General features: G+C 37.4%; 1 protein-coding gene across 1 annotated transcript in view; it reads left to right on the top strand.

The window, feature by feature from the left end:
* Positions 1 to 18864, top strand: part of NME7 (NME/NM23 family member 7) — a 252120-nt gene that overhangs the window by 93941 nt on the left and 139315 nt on the right. Inside the window, exons 8-10 of the mRNA XM_006887453.1 lie at positions 7388 to 7452; positions 8968 to 9036; positions 16734 to 16835. Coding sequence (XP_006887515.1) covers positions 7388 to 7452; positions 8968 to 9036; positions 16734 to 16835 — 236 coding nt within the window. The remainder of the gene's footprint in view (positions 1 to 7387; positions 7453 to 8967; positions 9037 to 16733; positions 16836 to 18864) is intronic.

Below are 18864 nucleotides of genomic sequence, written 5' to 3'. Positions count from 1 at the left end.
GGTGAATAAGGGTTCCAGTTTCTCTGCAACCTCATCAGCATTTGATGTTTACTGTTCTGTTAAATTTTGCTATTCTTACTGGGGTGAGATGATGTCACATAGTTGTTTTGTAAAGACTTTTCTAGTGAGATTGGTGATAACAATGAGTGCAATTTTTTTTGATATGGTATAATGAGGTATATCACCATTTAGAAAATCTGCATAACCCAGTAAAGAAATTTCTTTCCAAATGATCAATGTATAATATAGACTGATAGAACTGAATATCATTCAAACTCACACATTGCTCGCAAGTTAGAACTGACTCATAGGTAACCTTCCAATAGTTTTTCAGATGCTGTACACCACATGGATGGATATTGTCCATCTTTTCCCCACAGAGTTTCTGGTGAATTAGAACCACCTATCTTTGGCTTAGCAGCAAAACTCCTTACCCATTAGGCTACTAGAGTTCCCTAGGGTTTTGATACATTGTTGTTATGTGTCATCGTGTTACTTGCAACTCATAACTACCCTGTGTACTACAGCTCTGAACTCTGCTCTGCCCCGTGCCAACCTTATTGTCTCCGAAACATCTACCCCCATGCCCCTAGTCACTGAATCAATCCATCTCATTGAGGGTCTTCCTCTCTTGCACTGTCCCTCCACCCTCCCAAGCATGATGTCCTCCTCCAAGGACTGAACCTTCCTTGCAACATGCCCAACATATGTCAGATGAAGCTTCATAATTCTTGCCTCCAAGGAGCAGCCTGATTTCAACCTCTCTAGGACAAATCAGTTTGTTCTCCTAGCAGTCAATTATATATTCAATAATTTTTTTAAATACAAAAAATTCATTAATATGGTATTTCTGAATATGTGCTGGAGTGAATCACCTTTATTTCAAAAAGGCTATTATAATACCCTTCTTGTTTTTTATTGTTTTCATTTTGTAGGCTTATTATAGGAAAGTATTTTAAAAAGCCAGTGAATTCTCAATAACACAAGCGCAAGTTTATATTCGCATAGTTTTGGAAATACAAAGTCCAAATCAGGGTAGCAACCAAGTTGTTTTCTTCTGAGGACATGGAAGAGGAATTGTCTAACATTTCTCTCAGTTTCTGGTGCCTCCTTGGCTATCTTTGGTGTTCTTTAACTAGCTAGTGTGTTTTAATTGGCATTTCACTTCTGTATCTCTGTATCTGGTTTTGACTTTTATAAGACATTACTCAAGAGATGAGGACCCACCCCCTCTCATATTGTTTTTAGCTGTTGTTAAGCTTATTCCAATTTATGGCAACCCTGTGTGTACAAAGTAGAACTGATCTACAAGACTGAGCCTCTGGAAGCAGATTTAACAAGCACTGTCTTCTGAGACTCTCTGGGTAGGTTCAAAGTAATAAAGTTTTGGCTAGAAGTCAAGCATTTAATTAGTGCACCAACCGCAGGCACTTACTCTAACGGATAACAACTTCACAGAAAAGACTGTTTGCAAACAAGGTAACTTTTACAGGTATGGGCATTACTACTTCAATACATCTTTTGGAGGAGATATAATTTAATTCAGTTCATAATACCAGCTAAACCAACACACTGCAATTTAGTTTGGAACAAAAGAAGATAGGTGAATGCAACTTCTTTCCATGGTCAGTCCTTTAAAAGATTTTTAAATTTTAAAACTGTGCCACTTTTCTTATTAATTGTATTTGGAAAATAGAGATTTTTTTTCACATAATATTATATACATATGTGTTAACAGTTAAAGAATTTAGGTGGTTACATTTAAGTGAAATACTAATATTATTTATCAATTTTAATTTATAAATATTAAGAAATACAATCTTAAGAAATAAAAGCTTTTTAGAGTCTTCAGTAATTTCTGAAAGTATAAGAGTCCATGAGACCAAAAACCTTGAGGAATAATGTTTTATGGAATAAAACGTATGTGTCTTGTCCACAATTCCTTTATCATTTGTCTTCTTCTACCTTTCACATCTCCTCTTCTGTCTTATGTCACTTCTCTACCTTATGTTCAGTAAAATAAAAATATTTTTCTCAGAGGACCATGCTATTTTTCATATATCTGTAGAAAGCTTTGGTGGCCTAGTGGCAAGAAGCTACATTGCAATTCTGAAGGCACACAGTTCAAGGCCACTAGGTGCTCTGTGGGAGAAGGATGAGTAATCTCATCCCATGCGATTAACTGCCTCTGAAAACCAGCCAGAGGGTCAGCTATGGGTTAGTTTGACCCTATGGTACAAAACAATAATAACAGTACTTTTTCTCAGTGCTCTTTTCCATAAATATTAATTTTCTTTTAGTTTCTTATAAAGTATTGTTTCCCAACTTCTCTCGGGATTTTTATCTAATGAATTCTGATGTTGTTGTTATTGTTATGTGCCATCGAGTTGTGACCCTATGTACAACAACTCTGAACCCTGCTCTATCCTGAGCTACCCTTACTGTCTCTGACACACCTACCCCCATTACCAGAGTCACTGAGTCATTCCATCTCAATGAGGGTCTTCCCCTTCTGCATTGTCCCTACATCCTCCCAAGCATGACGTCTCTCTCCAAGGACTGGTCCTATCTTGCAGCATGTCCAAAGTATGTCAGACGAGCTTTAGAATCCTTGCCTTCAAAGAGCAGCCTGGTTTCACCCGCTCTTTGATAAACCTATTTGTTCTCCTAGCAGTCCATGGTATATTCAGTACTCTTTCTCTAGCACCACTCTTTCTGTCATTCCTAGTCATTGTCCAGCTTTCTGATGCATAACAAGTAATTGCGAAAACCATGGCCTGAGTCAGTCTCCAGACTGACATCATTGCTCTTCAGAACTCTGGAGAGGTCCCTGACAGCACACTTTTCCAATACAATTTGTCTGATCTCCTGGCTGCTGCTTTACCTAATAATAATATCACTACTCTAGGGGAGCTCTGGTGGCCTAGTGGCAAGAAGCTGCACTGCAGTCCCAGAGGCGCACGGTTCAAATCCACCAGATGCTCTGCCGGGAAAAGGAGGGACAATCTCCTCCTGTACCAGTCAGATCCGATTTGATGGTACACACACACAAAATAATAAAATAATAATAAAAAAATATCACTACTCTAGCCTGCTTATTCTTATTTGCATAGTTTGTCTTTTCCCATCCATTGACTTTCAGTGTATCAATTTTTAATACACGTATTTGTCTCTTTATCTTTAAAATTGGCTTCTTGTACTGTTGAGTTTTACTTGCTTCATCTGTCTGAAATTTCCTCTATTGCTATGAAACTTTTTATTTCTTAAAAGTGTCTATATGGTTGATTTTAGGGCCACCGTTCCATTTTAATTTTGTTTTCTCTTTTCCCCTTTGGTTGTTAGGTTCTTATGTTTCTCTTTTCCTCTTAATTTGTTGTATGTAGTTACAGTTTTACTTTGAGATGACATGATTATATTGAAGTCCAGTAAAAATAGTGATTGATTTCTATCAGTTTAAAGATTAATTGTTGTTTTTATGTACCATTGAGTCTCCTGCAACTCATAGCACCCTATGTACAACAGCTCTGAAGCCTGCCCTGTCCTGAGCCAGTCTCACTGACTTGGACACACCTACCCTCATTGCCCTAATCACTGTGTCAATCCGTCTCATCTGAGGTTTCCTCTCCTGTGCTGTCCTTCCACCCTTCCAAGCGTGATATTGTTCTTGAAGGACTGGTCCCTCCTGGCCACGTGACCAAAGTATATGAGCTGGAACTTCAAAATCTTAGCCTCCAAGGAGAAATTTGGTTTTACCGTAAGACAGACTTAATCACTTTCTTGGCAGTCCATGATATGTTCAAGACTCTTCTCCAGCACCACAACTCAAAGGCATCTCTTCTACCTCTGTTATCCTTGAGTCATTGTCCAGCACTCTGATGCGTAACAAGTAATTACAAAGACAGTGGTCTGGATAAAGCACTTCTTAGTCTATAGACTGACATCTTTGCTTCTCAGTACTCTGGAGAGGTCCCTGACTACAGATTAGATTTTCCCAGTGCATTTTGTCTTTTGTTTCCCTGACTTCTGATGCCATGAGTGTTGATTGTGGAGATGAGCAAGCTGTAACTATTAACAACCTCAATCTCATCCATCATGGTTCTGCCAGTTGGCCCAGTGGTGAGAATCTTTGTCTTCTTGATGTTGAGCTTCAATCCACAATTGCAAACTAAATTATACAACCAATAATATTCAGATTGACAAGATTAATGTAACAAAAGCTTGTGGGTTTTGGCCATAAATCACTACACTCAATGTGAATAAGGTACAGACTGCTTTGCTAAATGAAGAACTATTAAAATATAACACCACCCCTTTTTTTCCTCTTGTAATTTTTGAGAAGCCTGTGTATCAACAGCATGCTATGCTATTACTTGACCTTCACTGGTACAAATACATCATTTAAGAAATAGATCCACTTCCATATTTTTCTCATTTCTTATCTTGCTACAACTGAAATAGCACGGTTTGACCTCTTTGTAATTTACAGTCTCCAACATCTAAACTCACTAGAGGTTTGGTTAGACTTGAGCATACATAAAACAGAAACACATAAATGTTTTGTAACCTTTTTTTAACGTATCAAAACATTTTTTTATTACTTTATTATTTTGTTAATGACATTGTAGTGTGCCTGGAAGTTTTCCTTTAATGATTTGTTTGTAAAGAAAGGTATAGTATATACTGAAAAACTCTAGTGGTTGTAGTACCTTACCTATTTGTTCTACTAACCCAAAACTTGGCAGTTAACAAAAAACCAAAAACACTTTGGCACTTAGAATTCACCAGCTACTCTGCAGGAGAAAGGTGTGTTACAGCTTCATAAATGTGATGGAACGGTGTTCTGAGTCAGAATGGATTCAACAGCAGTGAATTTTAAAAATTTTGGTGTACTAAGATGAACATTTGACTGGCTGTTAAATATGAGACATATTTCATTTGGAACCTACATAATCCAATTTATGCACAAATTAAATTGCAAAACGGAGTTTTTGTAACCCAAGAATACTCAGATTTTGCTGCGATTGGTGATAAAGAGTCCTTTGTTGAATGTTTTAGTGAAATCAATCTAAGGAATAAGGCAGGCATAAAAGTCACCTATAAGCTCTCATGACTTAGTCTTAAGGAACTGTGCTTCCAGCACAGAGATATGTGATTCAAATCCACCAGCTAGGCGCTCTGAAGTAGAAAGATGGATAGTCTCCTCCCAGGTGATTTGCTGCCTCTGAAAACCCTCTGGAGGGTTTGCTATCAGTTGATTCGACTTGATGGTACTTAACGATGTGGATAAGTGCTTGTAGAACAGAATATCTTAACTGCTTATTTAAAAATAAATAAAAATTTTTGTAGGAAACTGGTGCTTTTAAAATAATTTCTAAGCCCCTAGGGGACTACTAGAGCTCATTATGAAAATAACTCATCTAAAGCGTATGCCAGAGATGTGTCCTCTCTCCAAACCTTTTCAACCTGTATGCAGAACAGATTATCCGAGAGGCTGGGCTCTATGAGGAGAAGTGTAACATCAGATTTGGTGGAAGATCTGCATTATGCAGATGACACAACCCTGCTTGCTGAAACTGAGGAGGACCTGAAATGCTTCCTGCAGGGGGTCAAGGACTGCAGCCTTCAGTATGGATTGAAGCTCAATGTCAGGAAGACAAAGATTCTCACCACTGGACCAATTGGCAGCATCAGGATGGATGGTGAAGAGATTGAGATTGTTAACAACTTTAGTCTGCTTGGCTCCACAGTCAACACTCTTGGCACCAGTAGCCAGGAAATAAAAAAGTGTATTGCGATGGGAAAATCTGCTGTTAAGGACCTCTCCAGGGTACTGAAGAGCAATGGTGTCACTCTGGAGACTAAGGTGCATCTGATACAGGCTATGGTCTCTGCAATTACTTGTTATGCATCAGAGAGTTAGACAATGACTAAGGAGGATAGAAGGAAAATTAATGCCTTTGAGCTGTGGTGCTGGAGAAGAGTATTGAATGTATCCTGGACTGCCAAGAAAACAAACAAGTTCACCCTGGAGAGGGTTAAACAGGGCTGCTCCTTGGAGGCAAGGGTTCTGAGGCTTTATCTGACATAGTTTGGACATGTTGTAAGGAGGGAGAGGTCCTTGAAGAGGCACATCATGTTTGGGAGGGTGGAGGGACGGCGCAGAAGGAGAAGACCCTCTATGAGGTGGATTTCTTCAGTGACTGGGGTAATTGCGATAGGTGTGTCGGAGTCAGTGAGATTGGCACAGGATAGAGCAGGGTTTAGGGATGTTGTACATAGGGTCGCTATGAGTGCAAGCGATGGCACATAACAACAACAGCATGGCATAAAGACTAATTCCTCTATTAATGTGCGTTTAACTTTTTTTCCTTCTGTCATATGACTGTGCTCATAGTTTCTCAGATGAACCTTTTCTCCTTTTGTACCCTCACACCTGTATAGCCCAGACCACTGCAAGCTTTTTAAGGTTTATATTCTTATTTCTTCTTGAAACTTCTGTTTAATTCTTTAGTAATAACTTCATTTTTCTTTTATTTGTTATTTTTTTAATTGTTATTTTTTTTAATAGAAGTTTAGGAAGATTGGGTTTTCATTCACTGTTGCCTATTTTAACTCTCCCCTGGTCCACTTTGTAATGCACCTCTTGTTCCTGATTGGTTTTGTACATATAATGCTTAATCATATATTCTTTTCAGACAGGCGTTCCCCTTATCTGTTCCAATGCAGTATTCTTTATTGATCCACTCTTTTTCTATTTTCACTCCAGCTTCTCATGACAGTCCTATAATAGTGGTGTTATGAAGTATTTGTCCTTTCGTGACTGAGATATTTCATTTAGCATAGTATCTTCCAAGTTTACCCATGTTGTGTAGTGTTTTACAAGTTCATAGCTTTTCAGTGCTGCTTAGTATTCCACTCTGAATCCAGTACCTTGACATTTATTTTAATGGAATGTTATTTGAATTGGTTTTCTGTAATAGATACTTACAGATTGTTTGCCTTGTCCACATTCTTCACATGTATAATTTAGTGATATTCGTTATGTTTTTCATATTTACCCAGTCATTTCATCTCTTTATGTTTATTATGTTCACTAGCCACTAGTATGCAAGGTTCTTAATGGCAGGAAAAACATCTTAAAAGATGGAGTTTTAAAATTCTTCTTATGTATATCATTGATATTCTTGAAGTACTTACAGCTAAGTGACTAAAATGATTAAATGCAACACTCAGTGATAGAGATTTTATCTGGTCCCCCAAAAGAGTGATTTTTTTTTCATCCATATTAAAAGCATGATTCTTTGATCTAACAGAATTTGCATTTCTAAGACACTAAGCCACCTTAAAATGTTTCGATTTTGACAGTTGTTTGTTGTGCATTTTATAGGACTGCTGGGAAAACTCCTGATGGCTATCCGAGATGCAGGTTTTGATATCTCTGCTATGCAGATGGTAGGTACCTTGCAAGTAATTATGACATTTTTAGATTGAATCTGTACAGTACTTCATATTGAGTGTTCTCTGTTCTCTACTATTTAAATACAGAAAAAATAGTATTCATTGTCTCCAATAATCATCTTATATTAAAAATCTAAAATTATTTTAACCATGTAATGTTCCAATGAGAGAGCAAATGGTCAAGCTTATAGCATAAAATTGTAGTAGTGGGCTCTCTGAGGAGGAATGTGGCATCAGTATTGGAGGAAAACTCATCAACAACCTGCGATATGCAGATGGCATGATCTTGTTTGCTGAACTGAAGAGGACCTGAAGCACTTGCTGCAGAAGGTCAAGGACCGCAGCATCATGATGGATGGTGAAGATGTTAATAGCTTTAGTTTGCTTGGCTCGACAATCAACATTCTTGATACCAGCAGCCTGGAAATCAAGAGACAATTTGCGTTGGGAAAGTCTGTTGTCAGGGACCTCTCCAGAGTACTGAAGAGTAATGATATTAGTATTGAGACTAAGGTGCACCTGATCCAGGTCATGGTTTTTGCAATTACTTGCTATGCATCAGAAAGCTGAACAGTGACTAGGGATGATAAAAGGAGAATTGATGCCTTTGAGCTGTGGTACTGGAGAAGAGTATTGAATATAACACGGACTGCTATTACAAGAAACAGGTTCGACCTGGAAAGGTCAAACCAGTCTACCCTTTGGAAGAAAGGATTCTAAAACTCCATCTGACATACTTTGGGCATATTGCAAGGCGGGTCCAGTCCTTGGAGAGAGACGTCATGCTTGGGAAGGTGTAGGGACAGCACAGGAAGATCCTGAATGAGATGTATTGACTCAGTGACTGGAACACTGGGGGATAGACATGTCAGAGACAATAAGGTTCTTCAGGATAGAGCATGGTTCAGAGTTGTTGTACATAGGGTTGCTATGAGTCACAGGTGATTTGACCACATGTAACAACAACAACAGTCATAGAACTTTAGTGTTAGTAGCACAACTCTCTACATACTAGGCTACCAGAGCACCTCAACCCCTGCATAGTGATCGTATAAACTCCTAAACAATACTTGCCACATTAACTACTCAGGGACCATTAGAGAAAAATCAAACACAATGTTTTTAAGTCAATTCTACCTCATGGCAACCATCTAGGTTTCTAAGACTGTAATCTTAACTGGAGGAAAGTGCTTAATTTTTCTATTGTCAAATAGCAGGTTGTTTTAAGTACCAACTTTTTCATTTGTAATCCAACACTTTGCCTTCTATGCTACCAGGAATATTCAGTAAGTGTTACCTATATTTATTACTTAGCATTTGATTTGTAGTGAAACTTTTATTTCAAGGAGAAGTCAATTATGTGTAAAGTTTAAATTTTAATGTAAGCAAACCATATCCAAGAGATTATAAATGTGACTGCTAAATATGGTTCATTTATTTTTTTTATTACTAGTTGAATGACCTATATTTGGTTTGTTTAATTGTTTGTGTGTGTTTTTTTAAATATAGTTCAACATGGACCGGGTTAATGTTGAAGAATTTTATGAAGTTTATAAAGGAGTAGTGACTGAGTATAATGTAAGTATTGAAGTAAGTGTATAAAACACTATTCTGGAAAAAAATTTGTGTGTCTTGGCATGTCTGGGTATGACCTTGAATGATGACAGTATTTCATAAAGTGTTTATAATTTGCAAATTGACCGCATCTAGTGACTAAGGTAATCTAATTCAAGAATCATGAAATCTGTTTTAAAAAATATGATACTTTCATTTGTGAAACAAATATACACAAGAATGGAAAGAAAACTTTCCAGATATTTACACATTTCAACAATTTCTGTGATGTTTATCTGGTCTGTGCATTGCTGTACCGAGGTAACTGGTGGTTGCTGTGATGCTAAACACTGTGACACTCATGTGCCAAATGTGATAATGGTCATCCATGGTGGACCATGTTTGGTGGAGCTTCCCAGTTAAAACAAGCTTGGAAGCAGGAGTGGCATCCACTTCCAAAGTGAACTGGCCAACCCAGAAAAGTTTAATGAAACAGCACATGATTAAGAGGCAATGGTAATGAAGGAGGAAGTACAAGCTGCTCTGAAGAAATTGGCAAAAATCAAGGCCCCAGGAATTGATGGAATACTAATTGACATATTTCAACCATCTGAAGGACGACCACCTGGCCAACTGACTGGAAGTGATCCATATTTATTCCCATTCCAAAAAAAGGCAGTCTGACAGTGTGGAAATTAATCAAACAATATCACACACAGCCACGATCCTACTGAAGATTATCCAAAACCACTGGAACAGTACATAGACAAACTGCCAGATGTGCAAGCAGGGTTTTAGAAGAGGCTGTGTCACTAGGGATATTATAACCAATATCAGATGGATCTTAGCTGAAAGCAGAGCGTAGCAGAGGAATGTCTATTTATGTTTTGTTGACTATGCAGACATTTAACTGTGAGGATCACAACTAATTCTGGCTCACTTTGGGAAGAATGGGAATCCCAGAACACTTAATTGTGCTTATGTAAAATCTGTACTTCGACAAGGAAGTGGTTGTCAGAAGAGAGCAAGGAAACACTGCGTGGTTCAAAATAAGCAAAGATATGCCAGAGATGCATCCTAGCTCCATACCTTTTCAGTCTATATGTGAAACCTATCATTTGGGAGACTGGACTTCATGTGGCATCAGGATTGAAGGAAGACTCATGAACAACCTGTATTATGCAGATAATACAATTATATAACCAATTATTTACTCATTACAAATTCCTTTTTCTTACAAAGTTTGTATACAGTATGTTTCATACTATTTTTAATTCATATTGTGTTTTATACAATCATTCTCATGCAATGTGTTTTATAAAACTAATCACTATTGGACCTTGCCCATTGTTACCCTGTCTTTTCAACTGGGTCCTTCCCGTTTCCTTCCCCCTTCTCCATGTACCAAACTGTGCATCCCTGTGCTTTAGCCCCTGCCCATCCTCACTCCTCCACTCTCACTCCTTTCCCCCGGGTTCCCTTACATGCTTTGCGAGTTATCCTTCTATTTACAATAATGGTCTTATGCAGTATTTGTTCTTATGAGACTGCATTAGTTCACTCAGCATAATGTTCTCCAGTCTCTCCCAAATTATGTAATATTTTGTGAAATCCTTGCTCCTAAGTTCTGCATTGTATTCCTTTATGTGAATGTACCACAATTTGTCAATCGATTCAGTTGTGATTGGACATCTGGGCTGTTTCCACGTTCTTGCAATGGTGACTAACCCTGCTATGAACATTGTTGTACAAATCTCCATTTGTGTCTCTCCTCTAATTTCCATGGGGTATATTCCTGGTAGTGGAATAGCTGAATCATACAGAGTTTGTATGTTCAACTTTTTGAGGAAACATGAAAATGTCTTCCAGAGTGGTTGTACCATTTTACAGTCCCACCAGTAGTGTATGAGAGTTCCCACCTCTACACATCCTCTCTGCCATTTGTTGCCTTCTGGCCACCAGCGCTTCTTAATGTACCATCTCAAACTCAAAACTTGTTGCTGTGGAGTTGAAAGCAATTCATTGCTGACTCTTCAGCAGATTTCCAGAAGCTATAAATTGTAAAGGAGGAAATTGTGCCTTTTTTCTCCAGTAGAGCAGCTGTTTGATTCAAACCACCTGCTTTAGGTTGCCAGCACCACTTTCTATCCAGTAGATCACCAAAGCTCACTAATGTGCCATTGTTGTTGTTATGTTGTTACTATTAAGTTGGAATCAACTCATAGCTGACCTTCTAATAGGTTTTCAAGAGTAGTGAATATGCTATTAGCTCTCCTTAATTAATTTCATTTAATCATTTATGATAATGTTGTTGTCAAGTGACCTGTGACTCATAGTGACCCTGTGTACAACCCTGAAGCTGTCTTGAGCCAGTCTGAGTGACTTCACACCTACCCTCAGTTTTCCTAGTTACTGTGTCAATCCATCTCATTCGAGATCTTCTTCTCCTGTCCTGTCCCTCCATCCTTCTGACCATGATATCCTTCTCAACAGACTGTTCCTGGCCACATACCCAAAGTATGAGACAGAGGTTCAAAATTCTACCCTCCAAGTCTAAACTTGTTTTCACTCTTTCCAAGACAGACCTATTTGTTCTCTTGGCAATTAATGGTATGTTCAAGACTCTTCTGCAACACCACAACATTAGGGCATTGATTTTTCTTCTGTCATCCTTCGCCATTGTCCAGCTTTCTGATGCATAGCATGTAATTACGAAGACCATGACCTGAATCTGGTGCATCTCACTACTCTGGAGAGGTCCCTGACCTCAGACTTTTCCAGTGTAATATCCCATGGACTCTCAAAAGTATAAACAAGTCTGTCTTAGAGAAAGTAGAAGCAGGGTGCTCCTGGGATGCAAGGATGGTAAATGTCAAGTATGGCCATCCTCAAGTGGTCCTTGCTCTTTTTCCAGTTGCTCACAATTACTCAGTGCAATCAAGTTCCAACTACAGTTGGAACCTACCACAGGTTTCTGAGGCTTATATTCGCACAGGAGATAATTATTTTTCTTTTCTGGAGCCCATGGTATATTTGAACCACCAAGACCACTTGATTTTTTAGTTAGCAATGCAACTCTCTATGAATTAGGCTACCAGAGTTCCCTAGGGATATAAAAATGGAATAGTACTCTACCTGATTGGTGACACTTATGTTCTAGTAAGGTTAGCTATTAAATAATCAAATTAATAAAGGGAAGAAATGCTGGGGCAAGAGAGCTAAACAGAAGATTTCAAAAGGCAACTAGAGAAGACAAAAGAAACTATAATGATGAAATATGCAAAGAACTATAGTTAGAAATCCAAAAGTGAAGAACATGCTCAACATTTTTCACACTAAGGAACAAATTCAAGCCTAAGTTGCAACACTAAAGGAGTCTGTTACTAAGATCTTGAATGATACAGGAAGCATCAAAAGAAGATGAATGGAATACACAGAATCACTCTAGCAAAAAGCATTGGTTGACAATAAACCATTTCAAGAAGCAGCATATGATCAAGAGCCAGTCATAATGAAGGAAGAAGTTCCATCTGCACTGAAGGCATTGACAAAAGAAATAAGGCCCCAGGAGTCAATGGGATACCAGTAAACATGTTTCAACTAACAGATGCAATCCATGGACATGCTCTCTAGCCCATGGCAATAAATTAAAAAAAAAAAAAGATAGCTACCTGGCCAAGTGACTGGATGAGAAACCCAATTTGGAATTGGTTCTCAATTCCAAAATAAGGTGATTGAACAAGTGATACCAAATGATACCATTAACATCACATGCAAATAAAATCTTGCAAATCATTCAAAATAACTGTAACAGTACATTAACAGGAACTGCCAGAAAATTAAGCTGAATACAGAAGAGACTGAAATAAGGGATATCTTTGTTGGTGTCAGATAAATCTGCTGAAAGCAGAGAATACCCTAAAGATATTTATTTTTATTGATTAGGCAAAAGCTTTTGACTGTGGTTCATAGCAAGTTGTGGCTAAAATTGAGAAGAATAAGAATCCCACAACACAACACAACATGGTGATCACGCAAAACCTATATGTAGACCAAGAAACTTGTCCAAGCAGGGCAAGAGAATACTGTATAGTTTAAAATCAGGAAGTATGCATCAGGATTGCTGTGCAAATCATTCAAGAAGCTGGACTATATGGAGAATGTAGCATCAGGACTGGAGGAAGACTCATTAACAATTTGTGTTCTGCAGATGACACACCTTGCTTGCTGAAAGTGAAAAAATCTCTGGAAACCTGTTAGAGGGTCAGATATGAGTCCATTCCAAGTCAAAGGTCCATAACGACAACAACAAAAACAACAACAAAGGCAGAAAGGAGATAGGTGGTAAAAGGAAAATTCACCTCTTTGTTTTTCAAAAGTGCATTCATGTCTTTTAGCCCAGCTGAGAACTTAGCTCATGACATTTATATGTAGACAATACTTTGATATAATGAGACAGAAAATCAGACTCAACTTAATTATCCATAAATATCAATTACATGTGACCTTTGTGAAATAGCAAAGTGACTTCAGAGAAATACATTTAGGAATTCTTATGAGCACGCTTATGTATATTACAGCCATAATTATAAAGTTCTTTCTCTCCTCTTTTTAACTTATGGCATTATTAATGCCATAATGATTTAACTTATATCATTATGTATGATAACTGATTTTGTCTTAACATTCAAGTATTATTCTGTAATAAAATGCCTGTTTTACTTTGATGTAGTGTATCATAAATCTTCCAACATCACTGAAATTGCTTACAGAGTTACATGGTTTGGCTTCATCTCAATTTCCCTGCATTCTCCCTCAGCAACTAATGCCCTGACTCCTTGGCCATTCTTCTCATTTTTCAACCATACTTCTGCTTCAGAATCTTTATATGTATTTTCATCTCTGTCTAAATTACTTTTTTCTCATTCAAGGAGAATAAAGATTTGTTAAGTCTTTCAGACATTGTCTGAGCCACTTTTCTTTGACCATGTTTTTAATATAACTGTGTTATTCCTCTTCACATTTACAGTTAAAACCTTACCATAGTATACTTCTATTTCCTCGCTCCTCTTCTCTGTCCTTAATGAAGTCTGGGTGGCATAGTGTGTATCAGGCTGGTAACTGAAAGTTCAGCTGTTCAAATCCAATAGCAGTTCCCTAGAGGAAAGCTGTAGTCTCCTCTCATATTGATTTCCACCATTGGAAACCTAATAAAGGATCATTATGAGTTGTAATTGACTCAGTGGTAACGAGATTGGGTTTGGGATCCTATGTGCCAGGTTTTCTTCCTAATCTTAATCTAAAAGATCTGCTGAATGATCAATGACAATGAACAGAGAATTTTGTTGTTATATATTTGACCTTTATATGTTAAAAACACTGTTAATAGTTTTGCTTTATGTAATCTATTGTCTTTCATAAAAACAAAAAAATAAAATAATGTTTCACTGCTGCAGAAGATAAATTACTATCGTCTTCAATATTGATTACTTCTGCACATCAAGAAAAAAATCCTCACCACTGGACCAATAGACATAATCATGATAGTTGGAGAAGAGATTGAAATTGTCAGTGGCTTAATCCTATTTGGATCCTCTTTCAACACTCATCATAACAGCAGTCAAGAAATCGACAAAAGACTTGTTGCATTGGGGAAAATATGCTGTCTAGGGCCTCTCCAAAGACCCAAGGATGTCAATTTAAAGACCTTAGGTGTATCTGATGCCATGATCTTTTTTCATTTACTTCCTATGCATATGAAAGTTGAACAATGAATAAAGATCCCAGAAGAAGAACTGAGACCTTTGAGTTGTGATGTTGAAGAAGAGTACTAAATTGCCATTGGACTGTCAAAAGAACAAACAAATTAGTCTTGAAGGCAGTGTAGTTAGGGTACTCCTTAGAAGCTATAAAGATAAAACTTTATCTTACATACTTTGGGTATGTTTTTAGGATGGACCAGGCCTTAGAGAAAGATATCATGTTAGGGAAAGTACAAGATCAGTAAAAAAGAAGATATCTCTACAAGATGGTTACAATGACTGTAACAGTGGGCTTGAGCATATCAGAGATGATGAGATTGGTGCAGGAGAGGGCATGGTTCAGGTCTATTGTTCATAGGATCTCTGTGAGTCATAGTTGACTTGATGGCATTTAACAACAGCAACAACATAATTTATTGTTGTGAGGTCCCATCAGTCTGTCTGACAAAGAGTGGCCTTATGTACAAATGTACAATAGAATGAAACACTGCTCTCAGATCCTGCATCATCCTCACAGTCATTGCAGTGCTTGAGCCCACTACTCAAAGGCATCAATTCTTCTACTATTCCTAGTAACTGTCCAGCTCTTTGATGAGTAGCAAGTAATTGTGAAGACCATGGCCCAAACCTGGTACACCTTAGTCTCTAGACTGATATCATTGTTCTTTAGCACTCTGGAGAGGTTCCTGAGAGCATATTTTCCCAGTGCAAACAGCTATTTATTTCCTGACTGCTAGTGCCAACAGTGTTGATTGTGGAACCAGACAAATTGAAATTGTTAACAACCTCACACTCTATCATGATGCGGCCGGTTGGCCAATGATAAGAATCTTTGTTTTCTTGATGTTGAACTTCAATCCATATTGGAGACTGTAATCCTTGACCTTCTTCAGCAATTACTTCCAGTCCTCCTCAGTTTCAGCAAGTAAGGTGTATCATCTGCATAGTGAAAGTTGTTGATATTCCTCCTTGTACAGTCCAGCCTCTTGAATAATCTGTTCCGCATATAGATTTAAAAGGTATGGAGACAGGATGCATCCCTCATGCACTCTTTACCTTATTTTGAACCATGCATCCTGGTCCAAATTTATGTTTCACATGAGCACAGTTAGGTGCTCCGGGATTCCTGTTCTTCTCAAGGTTAGCCACTGGTTGTTGTGATCCACATAGTCTACTTCCTTTGCATAGTCAGTGAAATAGAGAGAGACATTTCTCCAATACTGCTTTTGTCCAAGATCCATCTGACATTGGCTTTGATGTCCCTAGTGCTATGGCCTCTTCTAAATTCAACTCGCACTTCTTACCATTCTCTTTCAATGTAGCAACCTCAATTCAAAGGGAAGTCTGGTAGCTTAATGGGATGGAATTATGCTGCAATTAGTAGCAAGGAATCCACCAACTACACTGCAGGAGAAAGATGGGCAGTCTTCTCCCAAGTACTTTTCTGCCTCTGAAAACTCACTGGAGGGTCAGCTACAGGTCGGTTCCAACTTAACAGTACTCAACAGTGGTAATTTACCTTAAAAACCTTATAGGATTGCTTTGAGTCAGAATCAACTCAACACTAATGATTTTTTAATTTATTTTGTTTTATTGCTATTCAAAAGAAGAGAGAGCTTTGGTAGGAAGCTGTCTTAGGAAGTAAATAAACTAGTATAGTTTTGTTTTTTTAAAAAAAATGCATAAGGCTGAAAATAAGAATGAATACAAATAATGAAAGTGTCTGCTGATAAAGTGTGAAAATGAAAATGGTGCTAGCGATTGGAGATTTAATGCAGTATATTTTAAAAATATACTTTGCAGGAAGAATCAGCAAGACTGGTACTGGTTGATGTATAGGATAAAAATGAGATAAGGTGAACTCAAAGATGACATTAAAATTTTTTGTTTGTAATAGAATAGAACTGAGAGAAAAAGGGTAAAAGATTGTTAAATTCTGTTGACTCTTTTCATTTTTAGGAGATGGTGACAGAAATGTATTCTGGCACTTGTGTAGCAATGGAGATTCAACAAAATAATTGTACAAAGACATTTCGTGAATTCTGTGGACCTGCTGATCCTGTAAGTTAACTGCTTAAAATATAGATTAAGTTTGTGTTTTCTTGCACTTGATTTCAAGTTAGGAAAGAGATCTAAGGATTCTAACAGGTTTCATAAATTATCATTTAAACAAAATAATGTGAGAATTTGTTCACATATCAGGATAAAATTATAAGAAAAAATTGTATTCAAACTACCATTTTACTTAGTCTCTTTTGTATGTAGTAGTCTAAGAAAAAGTGAATTTTGTGTTATTCTAGTGACAATGTATGGCGCTCTGGTGGCTTAGTGATAAGGAGCTTAGCTATACTACCTTCAGGTTTGAGTCCACCAGCTGCTGCATGGAAGCAGGACGGGCTATCTCCTGTGCAATTACACTGCCTCTGAAAACCCATTGGAGGGTCAGCTATGAGTCAGTTTTCACTCTATAGTACAAAACAACACTCACAAGTGCTCAATATAAAATGAGTAGAAACATTTCCTGGGACACTTTTATTGTTTATTCTTGCTAGATTATGTAAATAAGTAAATTTTACAAGCTTTGTCACATACATTGTCCGATATAATACCTTTAGAACTTAGGCCAGGAATAATGTTCTCAATTTGATTAATTAGGGGCTTTGCAGCTTGTACATAAATACATATGAGTATTGTGTCTAATGTAAAACTAAATTTTCTGTAGTATACCTTTGAGGGTTATTTCTTCTAAGGACATTAGATAAGAGGGGAAAATAAAAATCAGAAGTAAAATTAGAAAATATCACCAAAGATCCATGCAGATCTTATGCTCCATAGGACTGTGCGAAATTGTACTTATTTGAACTCTTAATTAAAATTTTAATTTATTCTTGTTCTTTTATTTCACTATCTCTTACAAATGGTTTGTTGAAGTTGAGTGACCAATTGAATCTAATTTAGTCTATATACCATTTTTTGAATCTGCTTAACACGTTACCACAAATGATGGTAATACATCGAAAGGAAAAAAATTTTTTTCTAAGCACGGTTGTCAATTTAAAAGTATGTGGCAACGTGTTAAATATATCACAAAACGTAATAAGGTTAATGAGAGTGCTACTAGATTAAGCACAGTAGAGAACAAGAGACCAATTGACCAAGATCCAAGAATATACATAGGAAGCTCTTTTAGAACACTTGAAGTATACAGATAAAAACTAAAATATTGTTGGTGCTGATATTCTTCTTCTTCTTGTTATATGCTGTCGAGTCGCTTGCAACTCATAGCAACCCTGTGTACAACAGCCCTGAAACCTGCTCTATCCTGTGCCAACTTTACTGTTTCTTACACACCTACCCTATTACCCCAGTCACTGTATGAATCCAGCTCATCGATGATCTCCCTTTCTTTCTCCCTCCCTCTACTCTCCCAAACATGATACCCCTCTCCAAGGACCAGTCCCTTCTTGCAACAGGCCCAAGTATGTCAGATGAAGCCTCAGAATCCTTGACTCCAAGAAGCAGCCTGGCTTTACCCTCTCTAGGACGAACCTATTTGTTCTCCTCGCCATCCATGGTATATTCAACACTCTTCTTCAGCACCACAGCTCAAAGGCATTAATTCTCTTTCTGTCATCCCTAGTCACTGTCCAGCTCTCTGATATAGGTATGATAATAAAAACAAAGAAGCAAAATAACCCACACAAACACTGGACTGTTTAGTAAAGAAGCAATTAAAATGGTTTTGAAGTAGTTTGGAAATTTTTGTTAAAGGAAGAGAGATGTAAATAGGGATATGAAAGAGGAATCAGAAAAACAGTAAAAACTATTCTAAAGTGTACTTAAAGGCAAGAGTGAAGGAATGTACACATTTACTTTTGTGTACAGAAAGAATATTTACTTGTATTCTTTGGAAAATGCATACCTAGAAGCAGAAGACTGTATGTTTTATTAGTGGAAATAAGTACAGAATATTGATAAAGATGAGGATATGATGATAGAATAGTGTCTTAATCTGGATTCTTTAGAGAATCAAAACCGGTAGAAATAAAGTATCTGAAATTCTTCCATCACTAACATATCTCATTTTATA

The sequence above is a fragment of the Elephantulus edwardii genome, unplaced genomic scaffold (genome assembly GCF_000299155.1).
Source record: "Elephantulus edwardii isolate Elephantulus edwardi_28Jun2011 unplaced genomic scaffold, EleEdw1.0 scaffold00057, whole genome shotgun sequence".
NCBI classification, from domain to species: Eukaryota; Metazoa; Chordata; class Mammalia; order Macroscelidea; family Macroscelididae; genus Elephantulus; species Elephantulus edwardii.
This window is presented reverse-complemented; position numbering and strand designations above follow the sequence as displayed.